This window comes from Balaenoptera musculus, chromosome 1 (assembly GCF_009873245.2).
Source record: "Balaenoptera musculus isolate JJ_BM4_2016_0621 chromosome 1, mBalMus1.pri.v3, whole genome shotgun sequence".
NCBI lineage: Eukaryota > Metazoa > Chordata > Mammalia > Artiodactyla > Balaenopteridae > Balaenoptera > Balaenoptera musculus.
Genome location: NC_045785.1, coordinates 154,777,052 through 154,797,535, shown reverse-complemented (window position 1 = coordinate 154,797,535; position 20,484 = coordinate 154,777,052). Strand labels below are relative to the sequence as shown.

General features: G+C 36.3%; 1 protein-coding gene across 1 annotated transcript in view; it reads right to left on the bottom strand.

The window, feature by feature from the left end:
- KMO (kynurenine 3-monooxygenase) overlaps positions 1 to 20,484 on the bottom strand; it is a 55,260-nt gene that overhangs the window by 8,518 nt on the left and 26,258 nt on the right. The window contains 6 exon segments of the mRNA XM_036856628.1: positions 6,124 to 6,271; positions 7,824 to 7,945; positions 8,879 to 8,950; positions 11,802 to 11,967; positions 13,383 to 13,470; positions 17,002 to 17,050. Of these exon segments, the coding sequence (XP_036712523.1) occupies positions 6,124 to 6,271; positions 7,824 to 7,945; positions 8,879 to 8,950; positions 11,802 to 11,967; positions 13,383 to 13,470; positions 17,002 to 17,050 (645 nt within the window).

Genomic DNA, 20,484 nt, shown 5'->3' with positions numbered 1-20,484 from the left:
AGCATCTTTTCATATGCCTGTTGGCCATCTGTTTGTCTTCTATGGAAAAATGCCTATTCAGGTCTTCTGCCCATTTTTTTAATTGGGTTGTTTTTTTTCTTGACATTAAGCTCCATGAGTTTTTATATATTTTTGATATTAACCCCTTATCAGACATTACATTTGCAAAGATCTCCCATTCAGTAGGTTGCCTTTTCCTTTTGTTGATAGTTTCCTACACTGTGCAAAACTTTAAAGCTTGATTAGGTCTCACTTGTTTATCTTGCTTTTGTTTCTTTTGCTTGAGGAGACAGATCCAAAAAAATATTACTAAGACCTGTGTGAAAGCTTTCGTTTTCTTCTAATAGTTTTATGGTTTCATATCCTACACTTAAATCTTTAATCCATTTTGAGTTTATTTTTGTATATAATATGAGAAAATATTCTAATTTCATTCTTTTACATGTAGCTGTCCAGTTTTCACAACACCACTTATTGAAGAGACTGTCTTTTCCCCATTGTATATTTTTGCCTCCTTTGCTGTAGATTAACTGACCATATGTGCATGGGTTTATTTCTGGGCTCTCTGTCCCATTGACCTATGTGTCTGTTTCTGTGTCATTACCATACTGTTTTGATGACTATAGCTTTGTAGCATAGTCTGAATTTAGGGACCATGATACCTCCAGCTTTGTTCTCTTTTCTTAAGATTGCTTTTTCTACTGAGGGTCTTTTGTAGTTCCTTACAAATTTTAGGATTTTTTTTCTAATTCTGTGAAAACTGTCATGAATATTTTGATAAGAATTGCATTAAGTTTGTAGACTGCTTTGGGTAGTATGGACATTTTAACAATATTAATTCTTCCAATCTATGAATACAGGATATCTTTCCATTTATTTTTATCATCTTTAATTATCTTTATCAATGTCTTATAGTTTTCAGAGTATAAGTCTTTCACCTCCTTGGTTAAATTTATTTCTATGTGTTTTATTATTTTTGGTGCAATTCTAATGGTATTGTTTTCTTGCTTTCGCTTTCTAATAGTTCATTATTAGTGCATAGAGAAGCAACAGATTTCTGTATATTAATCTTGTATCCTGCCACTTTACTGAATTCATTTTATTAGTTCTAATATTTTTTTGGTGAAGATTTTAGGGTTTTCTATATATAATATGTCATCAGCAAATAGTGACAGTTTTACTTCTTCCTTTCCAATTTGGATGCCTTTTATCTCTTTTACTTGTCTGATTGTTATGGATAGGACTTCCAGTATTATATTAAATAGAAATGGTGAGAGTGGACATCCTTATCTTGTTCCTGATCTTAGGGAAAAAGCTTTCAGCTTTTCACTGCTGAGTATGATGTTATCTGTGGGTTTGTCATAAATGACCTTTATTATGTTGAGATATGTCCCCTCTGTACAAATTTTGTTCAGAGTTTTTATCAGAATGGATGTTGAATTTTGTCAAATGCCTTTTCTACATCTATTGAGATGGTCATGTGATTTTTTATCTTTTGTTTTGGTAATGTGATTTATCACACTGGTTGATTTGCAGATATTGAACCATACTTGTACAGCAGGGATTAATCCCAGTTTATCATAGTTTATGATTCTTTTAATTTATTGTTGAATTTATTTGCTAATATTTTGTTGAGAATTTTTACATCTATATTCATCAGAAAAATTGGTCTGTAATATTCTTTTTTTTTTTTTTTTTTGTAGTGTCTTTGTATATTTTGGTATCAGGGTAATGCTGGACTCAGAATGAATTTGGGAGTGTTCCCTCCTCTTCAATTTTTTGGAAAATGTTTGGTAGAATTCATCTGGGAAGTTATTAGTCCTGGTTTTGTTTGTTGAGTGTTTTTGATTTTTGACTTAGTTTCAATACTAATAATCAGTCTGTGCAGATTATCTATTTCCTCCTGATTCAGTCTTGGAAGAGTGTATGTTTCTAGAAATCTATCTGTTTCTCTCAGGTTGTCCAATTTGTTGGCATATTCATAGTATTCTCCTATGATTGTTTGTATTTCTGTGATAATGGTTATATATTCTCCTCTTTCATTTATTATTTTGTTTATTTGGATCCTCTCTCTTTTTTTCTTAGTGAGCCTAGGTAAAGGTTTATCTGTTTTTTGTTTATCTTTTTAAAACACCAGCCCTTGGTTTCATTGATCTTTTCTATTTTTTTTTTTTTTGAGAGGGGTTCTCTATTTCATTTATTTCCCACTCTGCTCTTTATTATTTCCTTCCTTCTGCTGACTTTGGGCTTTGTTTTTTCTTCTTTTTCTAATTTCTTCAGATGGTAAGATAGGTTGTTTACTTGAGACTTTTCTATTTTCTTGAGATAGGCCTGAAATGCTATAAACTTCCCTCTTAAAACTGCTTTTGCCATTCTGTAGATATCTATTAAGTCCACCTGGTCTAATGTGTCATTTAAGGCCACTGTTTCCTTATAGATTTTCTGTCTGGATGATCTATCCATTAAGGCAAGTGGAGTGTTAAAGTCCTCTAGTATTATTGTATTACTGTCAATTTCTCCCTTTATGTCTGTCAATATTCACTTTATATATTTAAGTACTCCTATATTCGGTGCATATAAGTTTACAGTTTTTATATCCTCTTCCTGTATTGACCCCTTTATCATTATATAATGCCTTTCTTTTTCTTTTATTATAGACTTTGTTTTAAAATTTACTTTGTCTGATATGAGTATTGCTACCCAGCTTTCCTTTTGTTTCTATTTGCATGGAATATCTTTTTCCATCCCCTCACTTTCAATCTGTGTGTGTGTCTTTAGCTCTGAAGTGAGTCTCTTGTAGGCGGCAGAGAGATGGATCTTATTTTTTAATCCAATCAGCCACCTTATGTCTTTTGACTGGAGCATTTAATCCAATGACATTTAATGTGGTTATTAATAGGTATGTACTTATTGCCATTTTATTATTTGTTTTCTGGTAGTTCTTCTTTGTTCTTTTCTTCTTCTTTTAGTCTCTTCCTTTGTGGTTTGATGATTTTCTTTAGTGTTATGTTTGTGTTCCTTTCTCTCTAAGTTTTGTGTATCTATTGTAGGTTTTTGATTTGTGGTTACCATGGAGTTCATATATGTTGACCTAAACTATACCTACTTGTTTTAAACTGATAGACATTTAAGTTCAAAAACATTCTAAAAGATCTACTTTTTTTTACTCCTCCCCCATGTTTTGTGTTTTTTATATCATATTTTACATTTTCAGGCCTATCCTTTAACTGTTTATTGTAATTATACTTGATTTTACAGTTTTTGTCTTTTAACCTTTGTTCTAGCTTATTTAAGTGGTTGAGCCACTGCTTTTACCATATATCTGCTTTTACCATATATTTGCCTTTACCAGTGGGATTTTTCCCTTCTTATTTTCCTTATTTCTTGTTACAGCCTTTTCTTTTTAACTTAAAGAAGACACTTTAACATTTCTTGTAAGGTCGATTTAGTAATGATGAACTCTTTTAGTTTTTGCTTGTCTGAGAAACTATCTCTCCTTCAATTCTGAACAATAACCTTGCTGGGTAAAGTATTCTTAGTTGTAGGTTTTTTCCTTTCAGCACTTTAAACATATCATGCCATTCCCTTCTGGCCTGCAAAGTTGCTGCTGAAAAATCAGCTGATATGATTGCCTTATGGGCATTCCCTTGTTTGTGACTCTTTGTTTTGTTCTTGCTGCCTTTAAAATTCTTTCTTTAATTTTGCCATTTTCATTGTCTTGCTGTGGGTCTTTTGGGGTTCATCTTGTTTTGGAACTCTCTTTGTTTCCTGTACCTGGATATCTGTTTCCTTCTTCAGGTTAGGGAACTTTTCAGCCACAATTTCATCAAATACATTTTCTACCTCTTTCTTTGTCTTCTTCTTCTGAGACCACTATAATGTGAATGTATGTTTGATACTGTCTCAGAGATCTCATTTTTAAGAATTTGTTTTTCTTTTTGCTATTCTGATTTTGTGATTTCCACTATTCCTTCTTTCAGATCACATATGCATTCTTCTATATCATCTAATCTGCTGTTGAATCCCCCTAGTGTATTTTTCATTTTAGTTATTATATTCTTTAGCTCTGAATGGTTTTTTCTTATATTTTCTAAATCTCTGTTGAAGTTTTCAATGAGTGCTTTCATTCTACTCTTAAGTTTGGTGAGCATCTTTATGACCATTGCTTCGAACACTTTATTAGGTTAATTACTTATCTCTGTTTCATTAGGGTATTTTTCAAGGGTTTTACTTTGTTCTTTTGTTTGAAACATATTCCTCCATTTTCTCATTTTGTTTAACTTTCTATGTTTGTCTCTATGAAATTATGTGAAAGTTACCTGTCCTGGTCTTGAAGGCATGTCCTATGATGTCCTATTCAGTCTGCATGTGCCCACTGGCTTTGGTGGGAGAGCTGCATCTGAAGTGAGCATGGGCCACACTTTCCCCTAGGGTATGCTGGCAGCCACCACTTTGGTGGGAAATAGGGCTGGATTCAGAGGGGCTAGAGCCAGATCCAGGTGCAGCCAGGGCTTCTCCTAGGCTCAGTGGCAGTCACTGCCCTATGGGGTAAGGTTTGAGGCTCAAGGGACTGGAGTAGAAGCCCCGAGGGTGGTGGGTTTCTGCTGAGTGTTATGGCAATCTCTGCCTTGGTTGGGGGCATGGCCAGGTTCCTGAGGGCTTGGAGCTGCACTTCTAAACTGGTTCTGCTTTTTCCCCAGGTGTACACATCTTGGTTAGAGGGAGGGTGGGGGCTGGAGGGGCTGGAGCCACACTGCTGAGCTGGTTCCATTCCTTCCCTGGTATGTGCATGCTCATTGGCAACAGCAGCCTCCACCTTAGTGGGGAACAGCACCAGAGTAGAAGGTGCTGGAGCAGGAGCCCAGTGCAGGCTGGGGGGCACACTGGGGCAGCCCTGGTAGGCCAGCCAGAGCACCCAGCAGTTGTCAGTCTGCTGCCTCCATGCTGGGATTGGGAGCAAGCAAGTCTGTGCACATGCTCTTCAGGAGCAGAGTATCAGTTTCTTACTGCCCCCTAGTAAGCCACACTGGTTTTCAAAACACCTAAGGAGTCTCATTTTCCTGGCCTTGAACCCCAGACCTGGGGTGTCTAATATGTGGCTCAAACTCCTCGCTCCCCAGGGAGGATCCCCAAATCTGTGATATCCCCCTCCTCTTCTGGGTCACACACTAGGGGTGTGTGTCTTGACTAGATCAATTCTCCTCCCCTCCTACCAGACTCCATGTGGTTCTTTCTTTACAGCCTTGGTTGTAGAAGAGCTATTCTGCTAGTCTTCAGGTTGTTCACAGTGAGTTTCTCTATGTGTAGCTGTAGCTGTAGTTTTGATGTGTTCGTGGGAGGAGGTGAACTCAGGGTCCTCCTACTCTGCCAACTTGATCCCACCTCTCTTGTTATTCTTTTGTAAAACAAAATGTTTATGACTACTTTGCTCAAAATATAATTGATTAGATTCATAAGCCCTTTATTCTTGGACTATATCCCATTCACCAAAACAATATAAGACTATGGTTATAAAACTATTAGTAATCAAACACACATGCACATAAAATAATTGTTTGTCTAGACAATTATTTTTAGAATTCCTTAAAATTAATGTTCAATATTTGAACACTATTCCTTTTCTGAAATATTTTTTAGCCAGAATGGTAAAATTTCCATGAAAGCAGTAGTATTCAACATCTAGTCTGTTTTATCATTTTATTTAACTCTATCAATTGTGTTTTCTTTTCCTTTGGAATGAAAAAACAGAGGGAAAAAAAAGATAATTTGGGGTATTTTTCTTTTTTGTTACTAACATTATAATCTCTAGAAAAAATATACTTTAAAAATTAAGTCTTGAATTGCTGATAGTCAAGTTTCTAAATTTCAAGTCATCAATACATTTTCTAACTGAACAGAAAACTATCTTATGCTTTTTTATACACTAAATTACTGGATCAAGTAATCCAAGAATTGACTATATTTAGAGATCAATCTAGTTAAATAGCTGGTGTGGTTGTTGAGTTGACTGTTTTCTCAGAGATTATGTGGGGATAGTTTTAAGCATGTTTTTTATTTAAGACTTTTTAGTTGAGACTGACCCAGAGAAATTTAAGGGACTTACCTATGGAACAAAGAACTTACCGCATTCATTCCCTGCCCAAAAAAGGGCACTATGGCATGAGCTGCATCTCCCATCAACACACAGTGTGATTTAAAGTGAAAAGAAGAGCACTTAACGGATATCATGGGCTGGGCGGGCAACAGAAAGAAATCTTGTGCCAGGGTTTGCCTTTAGAGGAAAACAATAAAAATGTTAAGCTGGGTATTAAATATTGTGTAATTCTTTCAGATTTACTGGCTTTGTTAACATAATATTTCATTGAAAAGTACGTGAGAATGCCAGGAAGAAAACAGGAGAGGGAGAACTGAAGTTTCTTCTAGTTCCCAAATTCCACTGTTCTATTTATATTCTTAATTTGCAACAGTGTTAATCACATCCAAAAAGAACAAGTTTAGCTGCATTTGAATAACTTGAAATATGTCTGTGTTATATGTCATGAAAATTTTATTATCAAGCACACAGATCACACAATTTTCAACTACATTGGAATGTTTTAGGTTTCCTTGGAAAAAGTTGAGATGCAGTTGTGCATTTGATTAACACACAACAAACCAAAATTAAGTTAATGTGAATCCATGTGTATTTGGAAATGAACAACTGTAATTAAGCTAGTATCTGTCAAGCATCTACAGAGGTTTTGTGGAAGCTATAGGTAGAGAAGTAGTACATACACTAGAGGATCTTAAATCTAGTGGGAGAGGCAAGAAAGAGCCACAGAACAAGTTCTGAAGTAGCTATGGGCTAAAGTTTGGTGTGCAGAGATATCCCTTCAAAGTCAGAGAAGGAGAAACCAACACAGGCAATTGAGTTGTTCTGCAGGGAAGGATGAGAACTGACAATTTTTAATAGATCTGCTATGGGTGGGCAGTGGGCTATCCCTTTTACATAATTAGCTCATTCAATTTTCAAAATTGCCCTAAAAGTTAGGTATCCTGATGTCTATTTTAATGATGAAAAATCTGAGACTCAGGGAAGTCAGGGACAAGAGCAGTATTAAAATCTTGCTCTGTCTGCAGTATTGTGCTGCCTCCATGAAGACATCACTGGAGATAGAAAGTGAGCTGGATTCCAGGACGGAGTGACAGTGGGAGAGAGGCACTGAGTGAGACCAAATGACAAGATCCGTATGGAGGCGAAGTTGATATGGGCCAGAGGAGCTGAGACTGATAAGCCAGACAGCTAATACAATTAGCTATCAATTTGGGGGAACTTTATATGTGCCTGGCCCTGTGCTGAATGATTTATAGGCATGATCCACTTTACTCCTCACAACAACCCTTTGGCGCAGGTACTACTATTATCACCATTTTACTGTGAGGGGCGTGAGACATAGGAAAGCTTATACAGCTAGCAGCTGGTGGACTTGAGACTTGAGGTTGCCAGCTATTTCTGCCTTGACATAGATTTGTGTTCCCACCAGCAGAAGGAAGCACAGGCAAGCCCTAAGGGGCCTGAGCGCCTGTTCAGGGTACATAGAAGGTCCAGGGACATTGGTGGCTTGTCTTTCCCAGGGAAACTGGCCTGGCCTGGATTTTTTCAGAATTCCTGTTCACAGCACAAGATCCTCTTGGACTTTTGCTGTAATCTAGGCTTCTGTCTGGGTCACTGCATGATTGGTCATGTTTAACAAAAATGGAAATAAGTGCATTAACCTTTATTTGAACTTTGAATAACTCAAACCAGTGGGGCAAAAGGCACAATTGCACATCTTGAGACTTACTTTCCAATTAGAGGGATAGAATCCGGAAAGTACTTCTGGAAGAAATTCAGCACATCACTACTAGTTAGCAGTTTTTCAAACTCTTCAAAGGGCATGAACAAAGTACACGTGAAAGATTTGTTCTGTGAGAAGAAGAGAAACAGTGTGAGAGAGATCAGGGGGCCAGGCAATGCTGGCACTAAGGCAGATCCCTGAATCACAGAGCGCGTGCTGTGGCTCAGGGGCCTCTGGGAAGAATGTCCAAGCAGACAGGAAAGGCACCCTCTCTTTCTTCCCTCACTCCCAGGGAAAAGCTCCTTCAAGTCCCAAGGTGCTCCCCAGCTTCTTGGTTATCAGGAGAATTTTATACTGTAAACTCCAGATATTTTCACCAAGCAAACATTACACTTCTTAGATTATTAATAGGTTGGTTGGATTTGATTTCTCCTCTTTTTTTTTTTCTTTATTGTTGTTCCATTTAAGATGTTAAGATATTAAGGCATTGGACCCTAGGACTGTTAATAAGTGAAAGAAAAAAAAAAAAGAAAGTAAAAGACCAACCAGAGAAATATCAATAGGTATATCTGTCTATATTATCTATATAGATAATATAGATAATAATAACTATATATATGTATATATTATGTATTAATATAGCCAAAAAGTCTCTTTCTTTCTAATGAAAGAACAGCCATACTCTTTTGAGATAATGTATATTCCAATGTTGTCCTACAGATATTAAAGGATGAAAAATACTTCCTAATATATAACCTAAATCTCTTTGGCTTTATTTGGGGACCATTTCTTCCTGTGCTGTCTTGGGGGAGGTGGCAGTGAAGTACCACCACACATAAACTCCCATTAGTCATTCATATATGTTAAATATACTTTCCAACGTAAATAATTTTGATTCCTTCAGGTTTTTCCTCAGTATCCCCAAAGTTTCAGATATAATCACTAAATAGACTAAACAATGATGAAGTTGATTACATTCATGCATACAGAGTATAAAAGTAAGTAACGAAAAACATTAATTATATATGCAAAATGACAGTTGATAAGAAATTTTACACTACCATGTTAGGAAGTGCAATCATCATAAAGGTATCTCTAGGCCAAATATGTAGATAATTAGGTTCCATGGCATACTGCAGGGAAAAAATGTATACATAATTAGTGTATTAATGTAGCACATCTGCATTAACAAATTAAACAAGATGATTCTGTTTATGTTATAATTGTTTCCACAGCAATTTAAATCAGTGTCATATGCATGGTGATGTGCACATCCATTGCTACGTAAAGCAGAAGTTTTCTTAGAAAAGACTTTGTGTTCTGTCTTTATAAACTCAGGCTTAGGTGAGTTTTTGATACCATGTATAATACAAGATTTGAGAACATGCTATAAGATATTCATTTTCTCTCTCTCCTCTATTTCCATGGACACACGCACACATATACACATACACAAATATGTATACATATATATATAAAATATATATTATATACACCCATAAGCTGTGTATGTGTGGATGTGTGTATATATGTGTAATATTTTTCTACTTTTTTTTTTTACCTTATTTGGGTACTTATTTGTATAAACAGAAAGGTCCTAAGTTTAAACTTCATGGACAAAACAAAATTTTACAAACAAGCCTCTTATCGCTTGTTTACTACAACATAAATAATAGAGAGAAATGCTCCCTCTTTAGCAAAGCCACTACAGGGCAATAGCCGCCTGAGTAGGTATGTATGGCTTGGGTACATGAATTGACCCAAAGACCCAAGTCACCCAAACCACTGAGGTTCCCAGGGGAATTACATACATAAGAATATGCAATCAGTTTCCCAACTATTTTAAGTTTGTATTATTTTCTATAAATGTTTAGAGAGCATCTACCATATATATGTCTTATGTAGTAAAAAGATGACAGAAAGTACATCTTAGTCTCCTAGCTAACATTTTCACACTTTTTTATAGTTATTTGTGTCTTAGGAGATGAAACTGTTTCTTCCCGGCTTTTTTATCCCCAGAGCCCCAAAGAAAGCCCAATACACAGACAAAGAGATGAATAAGTGAATAACACTTTGACACCAAAGATCTCACAAAGCAGTTGAATAGGCAAGATATATACATATGAAAAGCTCCCAAAAACTTCTCTTTAACAACAACTCAAGGGGTAGAGAGACAAAATGATTTGGTGCCGAGTTAGAAGTTTAGGAAATAAAAGCTGGTCAGGTAAGAGGACTGTGGGGCTGGGATTGCTGAAACAAGGGATTGGTAGATTAGATAGGAGTGAAGGACAGTGGTTGCTGGGAAGGGTGGGCACGCTGAGCAGCGTGGAGGAGGCACAGATGAGCACGGCTGCGCCTTACTGGTAATAGGACACCAGCCTGGATGAGGTGAGCCTCCTTGCTTCCCTCTTGCTATCTTTTGACCTCTCCTACATGGTGTTGATAAAGCAAATATGATACCAAACACATTTTGATATTCATACATATTTCATGACCCTAGAAAACAACTCTTTAAATTTTCAGCTTCTTTATTCCAAGTCACGCTCTCAATAGATATCCTTATGCAGCAGCAGTCCCAAGGTCAGGTTCGTCATAATTCCCATGGGTCTTCTTACTACAAGTCCCTTCACACATAAAATCTAAGCAAGACAGTTTGCTTGCTGTGCAAAAACAGCTTTAAGATGAGCTCCCACATAATTCCCAAAAGCACTCCCCTAATATTCACCCAACTCTGTCACTCACCCAATCTCTCGCTCCTACTCCACCTGTCAGAGATGGAGTGAAAATATCTGCTACATTAGAAAAAGAAAAAAGGAAGGAAGGAAAAAAAAGAAAAGGAAAAAGAAAAGAAAGGAAGAAAGAAAGAAATGGAGAGAAAGTTTCATAGAATTGTTTTTGGGCCATGTCAAAAATATTCCCATGTCTGGTCACATTACTATGTCAAAACAGCATTTCTTAAAAGAATAAAAACTTTCTATAAACCACCAATCATTACTATTAAATAGGAACACCTTGTAAATAAATGGCTATCTTAAATCTACATTAGTAGGCATGATCCCACTCAAATTGGGGACAATTTTTCAACAGAATCCTTTAATCCAGAATTATCAGATCCTGAGCCATTAGAATACGACCCACCTGAAGACCATAAAATATCATTGAAGAATTAGTAAATCCATTTTTAACCAGGAGGAAGAAATAGAAAGACAATGAAATGTTAAAATATGGATTTGACTGGCTGATAGTTTAGTATATAAGTGGTCTATAATACCACTATCCCAAACTGACAAACTATTTTATAGATGTCTGAATTTCAAATAGTATAAATTAAATGTGTACCTTAAAAATGTATGTTTTATACACAAATCAAGTATTTAACTAATGCTGTTTACTTTTCATTACTGATAAGCCAAGATCCTCATTGCTTCTGTTGGTGTTTTAATTTTCCTTATTAAATTCCTACATTTATTTGCTTATGACAATACACAATATACATACTACATATGTCCCTCCGGCCACGTATGGTTTAACATGGGAAGCAGGGAATGAGAAACATGCAATGCAAATCTCTTTGCAACAGCTTGCTGTTCACCTTATTTAATAACTTTTTCATTTAATCATGAGTATAAGAACTCTGGATTGTCAGTATACATAGTTGATTCCCAACCCAATTTTTTTCTCCCAAGAGATAATAGAAAAATGATATTATTGTGTAAGACAAATCCCCTGTGTGTTTCCAATAAGGTAGTTGTAATTCCTCTCCTTTCTTCCCCATTCAAGAAAACATATCAAAAGGTAAGGGAGTGAGAGTGATATTATTAAAGGGATACCTGTACATCCAATTTATTATTAACTACAAAATTCTTGTGGCATGGATCAAGATATGCTATGAGAACAACTGCACTAGAACACGCTTCTATACTAATACGGGGCAGGGGGAGGAGGAGAGTTGTAGAAAGAAGAAAAGAAAGGGAAAGGACTTACATCCCCATTCTTAGGTGGAATAGTCAATTCCATGAACCCATGAGGAATGTATTGTTGACTGTAATCAAAGCGGGGTTTCTTCATGAGGTGAGTTCTGACAGTGGAATAGGCTCCATCACATCCTACAATGAGGTCACAGGTGACATCTTTGGGAACATTCTCATGTCTGAAAAATAAAATAAATCATCAAAAAAAAGTCTAGTGGTGAAAATGATGAAGTACCTCTATTGGGTATAAAAAGTAGTGACTTAATGGGGCCACTACTCACTTTTACCTGTCTGATTTAGAGCTTTGAGTGGATAGCTATAAAATGAAGATAACAATTGTCCCAATCATGGGTTTGCTTATGAGAATGAGGAAAACACACAACCATACTGATTAATAAAGACATGCTAGGCCACAGAAGCATGACTAAGAGTTGAGTTCCCTGCATGAGAGAAGAGAAACTTGAAAAGAAAGCAAAGTGTTTCAAATGGAGAGAATGTATGAACAACCACAGGGATGTGACCAGAATCTTCTAGGAGCAACACATTTGTCTTGAACAGAGGGGATCAGAAGATGAATTTAAGAAAAGAATACAATTGGGAAGGAAGGAGAAGAGAATTTTGAATGTTAAGACAAAAGGTTTAAATACATTATTCTGGCAAATGGGAGAAAACAATTTTTTTCCATTGGAGAGATGGTGTATAAAGAGTGGTAATTTAAGATAACTTACTGAAGAGTGGAAACATTGCAGTGGAGTCAGAATGCAAACGGGAAAGAAATGGGGACAAGGTGACTGTAGTAGCCTGCATGTGTGGGGATGAGAGCCCAAGGATTGCGGTGCTCAGGAAGAAGAAAGACATAGGCTCTGAGGCAAACAGAAAGTATGAATGATTGGTGAATGTTTATAGGTCTAGTGGGAGAAAATAAGGAAAGGGCTACATCAAGGATGATTTTAATTATTTGGGTAATAGTACTAGGGAAGTCAGGAATGGGAGATGCTTGGTGACAAATAGATGATCAAGGTTTTAGATGTGTTTGAGATTATGGCAAGTAGTTGTGAAGGTGTTTAATGGGAAATTAATATTGATTAAGATTGAAATAAGGATTGAGAATGAAGATAAAGGCCTGGCCTGGAGATGTTAATCATAGAAATGTGAATTTACCAGTAGTTGTTGAATGAACTGTGAATCCATTACATATCCCACGAGTGGGATGTGAGGCTTAGAACTCTAGAGGAAATGCACTCGGCCAAGGGGAGGCAGACAAATAGTATTCAGAAAGAGGGGAGGAGAAACAGGGCAGCGGAGGGTCATCTGTTTCAACGGAGGAGCGTATTTGAAGCAGAGTATGGTTACTAGTGTCAAATACTATAAGAAGATGAGTGAACAGGAGAATCAGGAAGAATCACTGGTGCTTGTATTCAGAAGGCATCCAAGACCTATTTTCAATATAAAATTACTTGATTCTAGAAACTATTTGAATTACCCTGTTAGCAATCATTTAATTCTTTCAAAAGAGCCAGAGAACAAAGTTTACAGGTACAATTCTCCACGTCACCCCTTCACCTCTGAAGTCAAAAGGCTAACTGGTGATTACCCAAGCACTGTGATCATTCCTTCCTCAGGATTACATTTCAACAGCCTGTGGCCAAAGTGCACCTTTGCATTGGGATATTTCTCAACAGCTGAGGAAACAAAGAAAGACAACTAATAGAAATGAAATTCCAATTCTTATTTCACTTAATCAAATTGAAATATTAATCATTTTATGAGAACAGTGTGATAGAGATACTTATTCTTACCAATGTAAAAATGAGTTAGTTAAAAGGTAATTTGACAATTATTTGGCAAATGTTCCAGGATAATTTGATAGCAAAAGAGATGAATAAAAATCAACTATCCTCATCTCAAAAAAAAAAAAAATCTAATTCCATTATGCAAATTCTTACATCACTGTAATTGTCAGCACCCTAGGAAAGAAGCTGTCATCACATATTTTAAAAGTTTTCCCCAATTTAAGGTTTAATTTGTGATTGGAAATATTCAGTCAAACTTCCTTTTTCATACTATGTCTGACTATGTTTCTTTTTAGCAAGTCCTCTAGACTTCTGACTCAATTTGTCATAAATATAGATTATTGATACTAATTCTTTTTGTAATCAAACACTGGAACAGTTAGGGGAAAATGAGTAAGAAGATTTGAAACTTAATAAGTAGAATCAAATTATTTTAGTGCTTTCTTTGCCTGCTAACAATCTATAGTGTATTTCATTTTCTGAATTATTAATTATGTTCTTATCATAGTAGTAAACTTATTTTTGTTCCTATTAATTCTCATGGGCAGGAGATCTATAATTAGTGGTTATTTATTGTTCTTAAAGCTGCAAATCAGAATGCAGGTGTTAGAGCTGGAATAGACCTCAGAGATGATTTATTTCAAAACTCTTCATCTTATAAATGGAATAATCAAGATCCTGGAGGGAAAGACAAGATGTCTGAGACCATACAAAGTAAAAATATTAGGAAAAATAATCCAGAGGCCTGACTTCCAATTCAATATTCCTAACTGTACTTATCTCTCCTTTTCATCTCAGGTTTTGTCTTTTTTTTGTTCTGCTTTGCTTGAGTTTGATTTGGGGTCTGAAGACTTTAAGATTCTTGGACATGGGATTGGAAGCTTTAGAATATTGAAATCTGAGATAAGCCAAAGATTTATCTATGTTTAAGAAACCTTTTGACAAATAACTTGGAGAAGTCAGAGTTTACCTGAACCACTATGGGTGTCTTTTATCAATACAAACACAAAATGTGTTTGAGGAATCAACCTTTTTGTAAATTAAATTTTATTTTATTTTCAAATTAGATGTATAGTAATACATCCCAAAGAATTTTCCATGGAGCACTAGTCCTGTGATATGCTCCCCAAAATAATTGTTCTGTGGTCAGTCATTAGAGAAATGCTCATACTCTGACCCTCCTGGCTGTGCTGTCCTGGTCCCCAGATATATGTGGCTCTAGAGTGCTTGAAATGTGGCTGGTCTGAATGGATATGTGATGCACCCACTGGGTTTTGACAACTTAGTACCAAAAAAAAAAAAGAATAAAATATCTCATGAGTAGCTTTCTTACATTGATTGCACATTGAAATGATAATATTTTGGATATATTAGTTTAAATATACTATTAAAATTAATTTCACCTGTTTCTTTTTAGGTTTTCTAATGTGGTTAATATAAAATTTTAAATTATACATGTGGCTGGCATTTGTGGTCACATCTTAGACAGCATTGTTCTAGAAAATCCACACTGCAGACTAGTAGAATAAAGGCCCTGAGAAGTACTGTAAGAAAAGACTTTTAAAACTAAGTTGATGCAGGGTTTATCAAATTTACTTGACCACACATACTTTTTCTGTTTGTTTTACTTAACAATTATTAACAGCCCACCAAATAGTAAACTATGAAACAATCCTACATGAAAAGCTGATGCAGGGAAATGATTTAGTTACAATACTTTCAGAGGTGAGGCTCTTCTATTAGAAGGAATGAGCATTTATATGTAGAATGGGTGGCTCACACATCTGATGCCATGTAAAGAAATAAGAGCTGTGTAAAAGAACTTTATGTGCCAAACAAACTTTAGGAGTCAAGAGATTCAGCATTCTTTTTATCAACATATTTATGTCATTTATGAAATTGCATGCTGTGCAGTGCATCCCTAATGAAAAACAGGGGAGCATGCAAGATTGGATCTCCCACATGTTTTAGCTCCTTATTATTAGCAGGTGTTTCATATATTATATATAATACTGGAGGCAGTGACTGTAATAGTTAAAAGCATGGACTTTGGAATAGACAGACTCAAGTTCAAATCCAGATTCTACTACTTATTAACAGTGTAATCTGCTGCTCTGTGGAGCTCTCCAAGCCTCCTTTACCATCTATAAAACTGAGATAAAAATAATTCCCACTTCACAGAGTTGTTTGGAGGGTTATACAAATTGAGGCAATATAAAGCCGTTAACATAGTGCCTGGTGCATCAGTGAATATTTTCTATTATTTTTATCAATAAATTCATAGGATACCCTTAAGAGATTATCTTAGGTCCACTATGCTACTTTTTCAAAATGCTGTTTTGTAGTTTCTTTTCTTAAGATCAACATGAATATATCAAGCAATCTAGCTCACCCCCACCTATCTACTCATCCAAAAGTCAGTCTTACAGCTGCAGGTAAAGAAATGGAAATAAGAAGAATACTAAGCCCTATTTCTTAAGTACCTGGTGAATCAACTAGAGTGACCTTCCACATCACTCCTCCTCCCAGTTGAATTCAATTCAACAGACATGTTGCAAACTCACTCTGGGTAGGGGACTGAGGAGAAACACAGATAAATCATTGGAACCTCTGCTCTCCAAAAATCCAAGGCTGCTGGAATGCATTGAGGGATTGATTGATTTAAAAGAAAGTAGAAATACTAATGGCATGCTTTGCATGGAATGAATCTGTTTAGTACAAATGCTGAAGAAGAGAAAAAACTATGATAAAGGGCTACATGGAATGTGATTGGATTGATTATCCAAGCTACAAATTTAATTTGCAATCCAGGGGCTTTTCAATTAATAGGTAGGTCTTTTTAGTTACATGAGAATCTTCAGGCTTATATACACCTTCCTCTTTCTCAGCCTCCTAAACCCTGAATCTGTTTTGTCTCCTACAAATATCTTGAATCTACACCTCTCCCCAACCACTTGGCTATAGCTTTAGTCCAGGGCCTTGTTTTTGCACACAGGGATTATCATAATACTCTAAAAACTGCAGCCCTCTATCAGCCTTCACACTATTGCTTTTCATCTTTCTGGTAAGAAAATCGAATTGTCTCTTTGAAAATTGTTACATCTGTATATCTGTTGTTCCACTAGACCATGAGTTCTTCACCGATGAGTGAGCACTCATTCAATCCAGTGCCTAGAAAACAATAGGAATTCAATACATGCTGAACAAATGATTTTTATTTAGACCACTGATAAAATGAAAAAGAGATGCTGGAAGATGCATCACCACTACTTTTAAAGAAACACTTTGTATTGTACATAGTCTTGCTCTTAATAACCCAAAAAAAGGAATAGTAAACAAATCTCAGTAAATCATGTGACAGTCATTAGTCTCACGTGCTTTACAGAAAATGACAACTGGTGAATAAAGCACTGGACTTACCAGTCAGTAGATCCTTGTTTAGATTTTCTCTGCTTATAGAAAGAATATACTGCAAGAAAAATATAGTAGATACTGTTTGTTTCTGAAGAATGGACAAATATGCTTCTATTTTATTCACTCAGCAATAGGAAATATTAATCATTTAGCAGAAGGTTGCAAGCTCAGTTTTATAAGCATTTAACTAAGTAACCTTTTTTCTATAAACACTTTAATCAAATACATGTTATACAATGTTCACGTTTAAACTTAGGTTCGATACTATAAAAAACAAACCTTTTTCTGGTAGCAAAAACATTATTTTCACTAAGATAGTTTTAACAATCAAACATAAATCTCATATATTCATCTTAGGTCTCCAAATCGAGCTGTGTAAAAAACTTCAGAAATGACAGCATTACTAGAATAAATGTACTATTTCCCAAAGAAACTACTTTGAAAGCCTTCATTTCGGTGTGAAAGGCTGTGTGTGTGTGTGGTGTGGTTTTGGTGGGGTGAGGGTTGCTAGGAGTAGGTGGACCCCAGCTGGGACATGTGTTGGTTGTTTCTGACTTCATAGGGCCAACCGTTCCATGAGGTACGGTCAGAACAGTGCATAGGGCCCATGATATTTTCAGGGATTCACGAAAATATTTTAATTTTAGTTTATTTTAAAATCAGAAGAAAAAATAAATATAATGAATATATATAAGAATGAATCCAGTCTGGATTATATTAAAGATTAATATAATCTTTATAACAATGCACTCATACAATCTAATTTTCTTTTTTTATTTTTTATTTTTTAAGATTATCTAATTTTCAATATTTATTGTTTTATAGAGAAAGGGTCTCACAAAGGCAAAAGTGCCTATCTAGGGCTCATGAAAGTCATAATGCAGTCTTGCAATTCAGGGCAAGTCTATTGCTTTAAAATTTTAAAGCATATAATTTTCCAAATTATGGGACATTACAACATTTAACACAAATATGGTAATTTATTAATCTTCACCTCATTCAAATATAGGCATTTAAAATTAACAGCTAAATCTATACTTGGTGTAAAAATAACTTGGTCATGCTACGGAAGCAGTGACTGAGGAGGAGCTTCCTGTGTCTTTGCTATAAATTAAAATTAACAGGGATGTCTTCATTCTCTGCCTCATGGTTGTTTTCTACTCTTCTACATTATTAATCATTGCATTTCCATAGAAACCACACTTGTTATTCAAAGTATATTAGGAAACATTCAAATTATGAAGGCTTATTAATGTGAGGAAAATATTCTTTCCCTTTCAGTTGATTCCTATCAGGCTTAGTTGAGATGATCTGGGAACTAATAATCTGGGAACCAACAGACATGTTGGTCCTGCAGGAAGGCCAGGGAGAGTCCCGGTCTAATCTACTCCATATCTTTGGGCAGTATCTTATTATAACCAAAAGTTAAAGTCACTCACATCAAGCTTCACTTCTCCAATACATATTCTAAAAGGCTTATCTTGTGAAGAATAAGTAAGAATAAGAACAAACAAGTCACAAGCTATAAAGGGGCCCTTGTAACCAAACCTAAAAGAAGTAGGATAATCTCCTTTGGAGATTTGTAAGACAATAGTTGCAGTGCTGACTTTTTCAAATATGCTAGGAAAAAATGTTTACATTCTAGTCCTGAAAGCCTTCAAATGAGAATGTTTTCTAGTAAGGGGGCACCATTTCTGTATTTTGGGTATAGGAGTTTAGCAAGAAGAATTGGGGGAACTCTGATCTGCTCCGTATATTGGAGAGTATTTTGATATTTGGCACCTGGGGAGGGAAATGGGAGGAACCAGTAAGACAGTCACCACAAGGGAGAAAGGGCAGAGAAATAACAGCTTGGGGAGGGAGGCTCAGAGAAGGGGGTATGGAAAGGATTTCAGAGGTCAAATTGTACACACTAGAGATTTATAAATTGTTTGCTGCGCCCTGGGCAAGGTGGGCCTTCCATGACCCCCAAGTCTTCAGCATATTCATGTGTATTTTGAGTGAGTGCTTTTTGTGTGGAAAATGGTGAAAAGGGTGAGTTTCATGTGTGGCCACCATGGTCACAGCCAATACTAGAGGCGAGGGAGTGGACACCAAGAAGTCCATAGGACAGTAGGTAGGCTCCCTGAGCATTCGAAGAAATCCTGGGGTCATGGGGATGGCTTTGCACTTCCACAGTCTGTGGAATCAACCAATTCAAAGCAATTTTATATAGTTCTTAAAAGATAAGGAGGCCCCATGTTTGACTCCAGTTTAAAGACAGTGATGCAAAGCTATAAATTTAGCATTAACTCAGTTGTTAAGAATTGAGAAATGGCAAGATGGATGGGGAAGGATCATTTCCTCCTTCTGTATTGAAGGCCCCAAAATGAGAACTCCCACCAACACTTTCACCTTCCTGGGGAGTCACTGGTGACGAAATTGCTCCGCTCTCTCTCTCTCTCTCTCTCTGTGAGGGTAAGGAAGTCAATTTTAGCCTCAGGTCCAAGTCACTCTTTTCATTTAGCTTCCCTGTTATTTTTGAACCATATCTTACTCCTTGATCTATTCATACTTTATTGGTTCAATCTCTGGGGAAGGTATGGATATGCTGAATTGGACCTCCTCAGCACAATGTTAATCCAAGAGAAAGGTGGGATGACTATTACGAGTCGTTCTCATTTTAGGAAAAAGAAATAGTGCAACTAAGCAGTACTACCAGCACTCCTCTGAGGGCCTCCTACACCATGCTCGCTGGCTGTTGTCTGTAAGGCAACCTGTCTTGTTTCTCCCTTGCTGCTGACCTCATGTGATCATGCAGCCTGTTTCTTTCTCCAAGGTGGTTGGAGTCAATGCATCTAAAGCTGCTGATCGCTGTGAGATTCTGTTATTCGAAAGTGCATTTGCAAGTTTTCTCATCATTGGACACACGTGACACTTAAAAATTTACATTTTTTAGAAATTTGATCTCACCCAACGTACCTCCATAGATAGACTGTCATTTGATTGGGACAGTGTTATTTCGCTGCCAATTTAAGATTTAAACAAAATGTCTGTTTCAAGCTTCACTTTCTCTTCTCTGAAAATGAAAGCTTTCCTCCCTCTCTGAACCATATAGCTGAGTGCTCCTGCCATCGCTCGCGTGAGTTCTTTTCACAAGAACTTGATTGCTATCTGTCCTCCCCAGGTTGCAAGCTCCTCTCCTGTTCCCCAGCAACCAGCACAGGGCATGGTTAGCATAGCACAGGAGGACAATTATTGCTTACAGAAAAGATCCATTTAGTTAGTATAGTTTATACTTGACTTGCATGTGTAAATCTTACTTGTCTATCAAGAAGAGGCAATTCTTTTCTTATAGCACCAAGCTCAATTTGGGGCCAATTAAACAGGACATATTAATTATCTGAAGACATTTATCTGACTATGGGTGGTCAGTGGACTTTCTTGCCCTTCCTTCCCCTGCCAGGCTCATGTATTAAGACTCTGTACCTAAGTTTTCATAATGCCAAA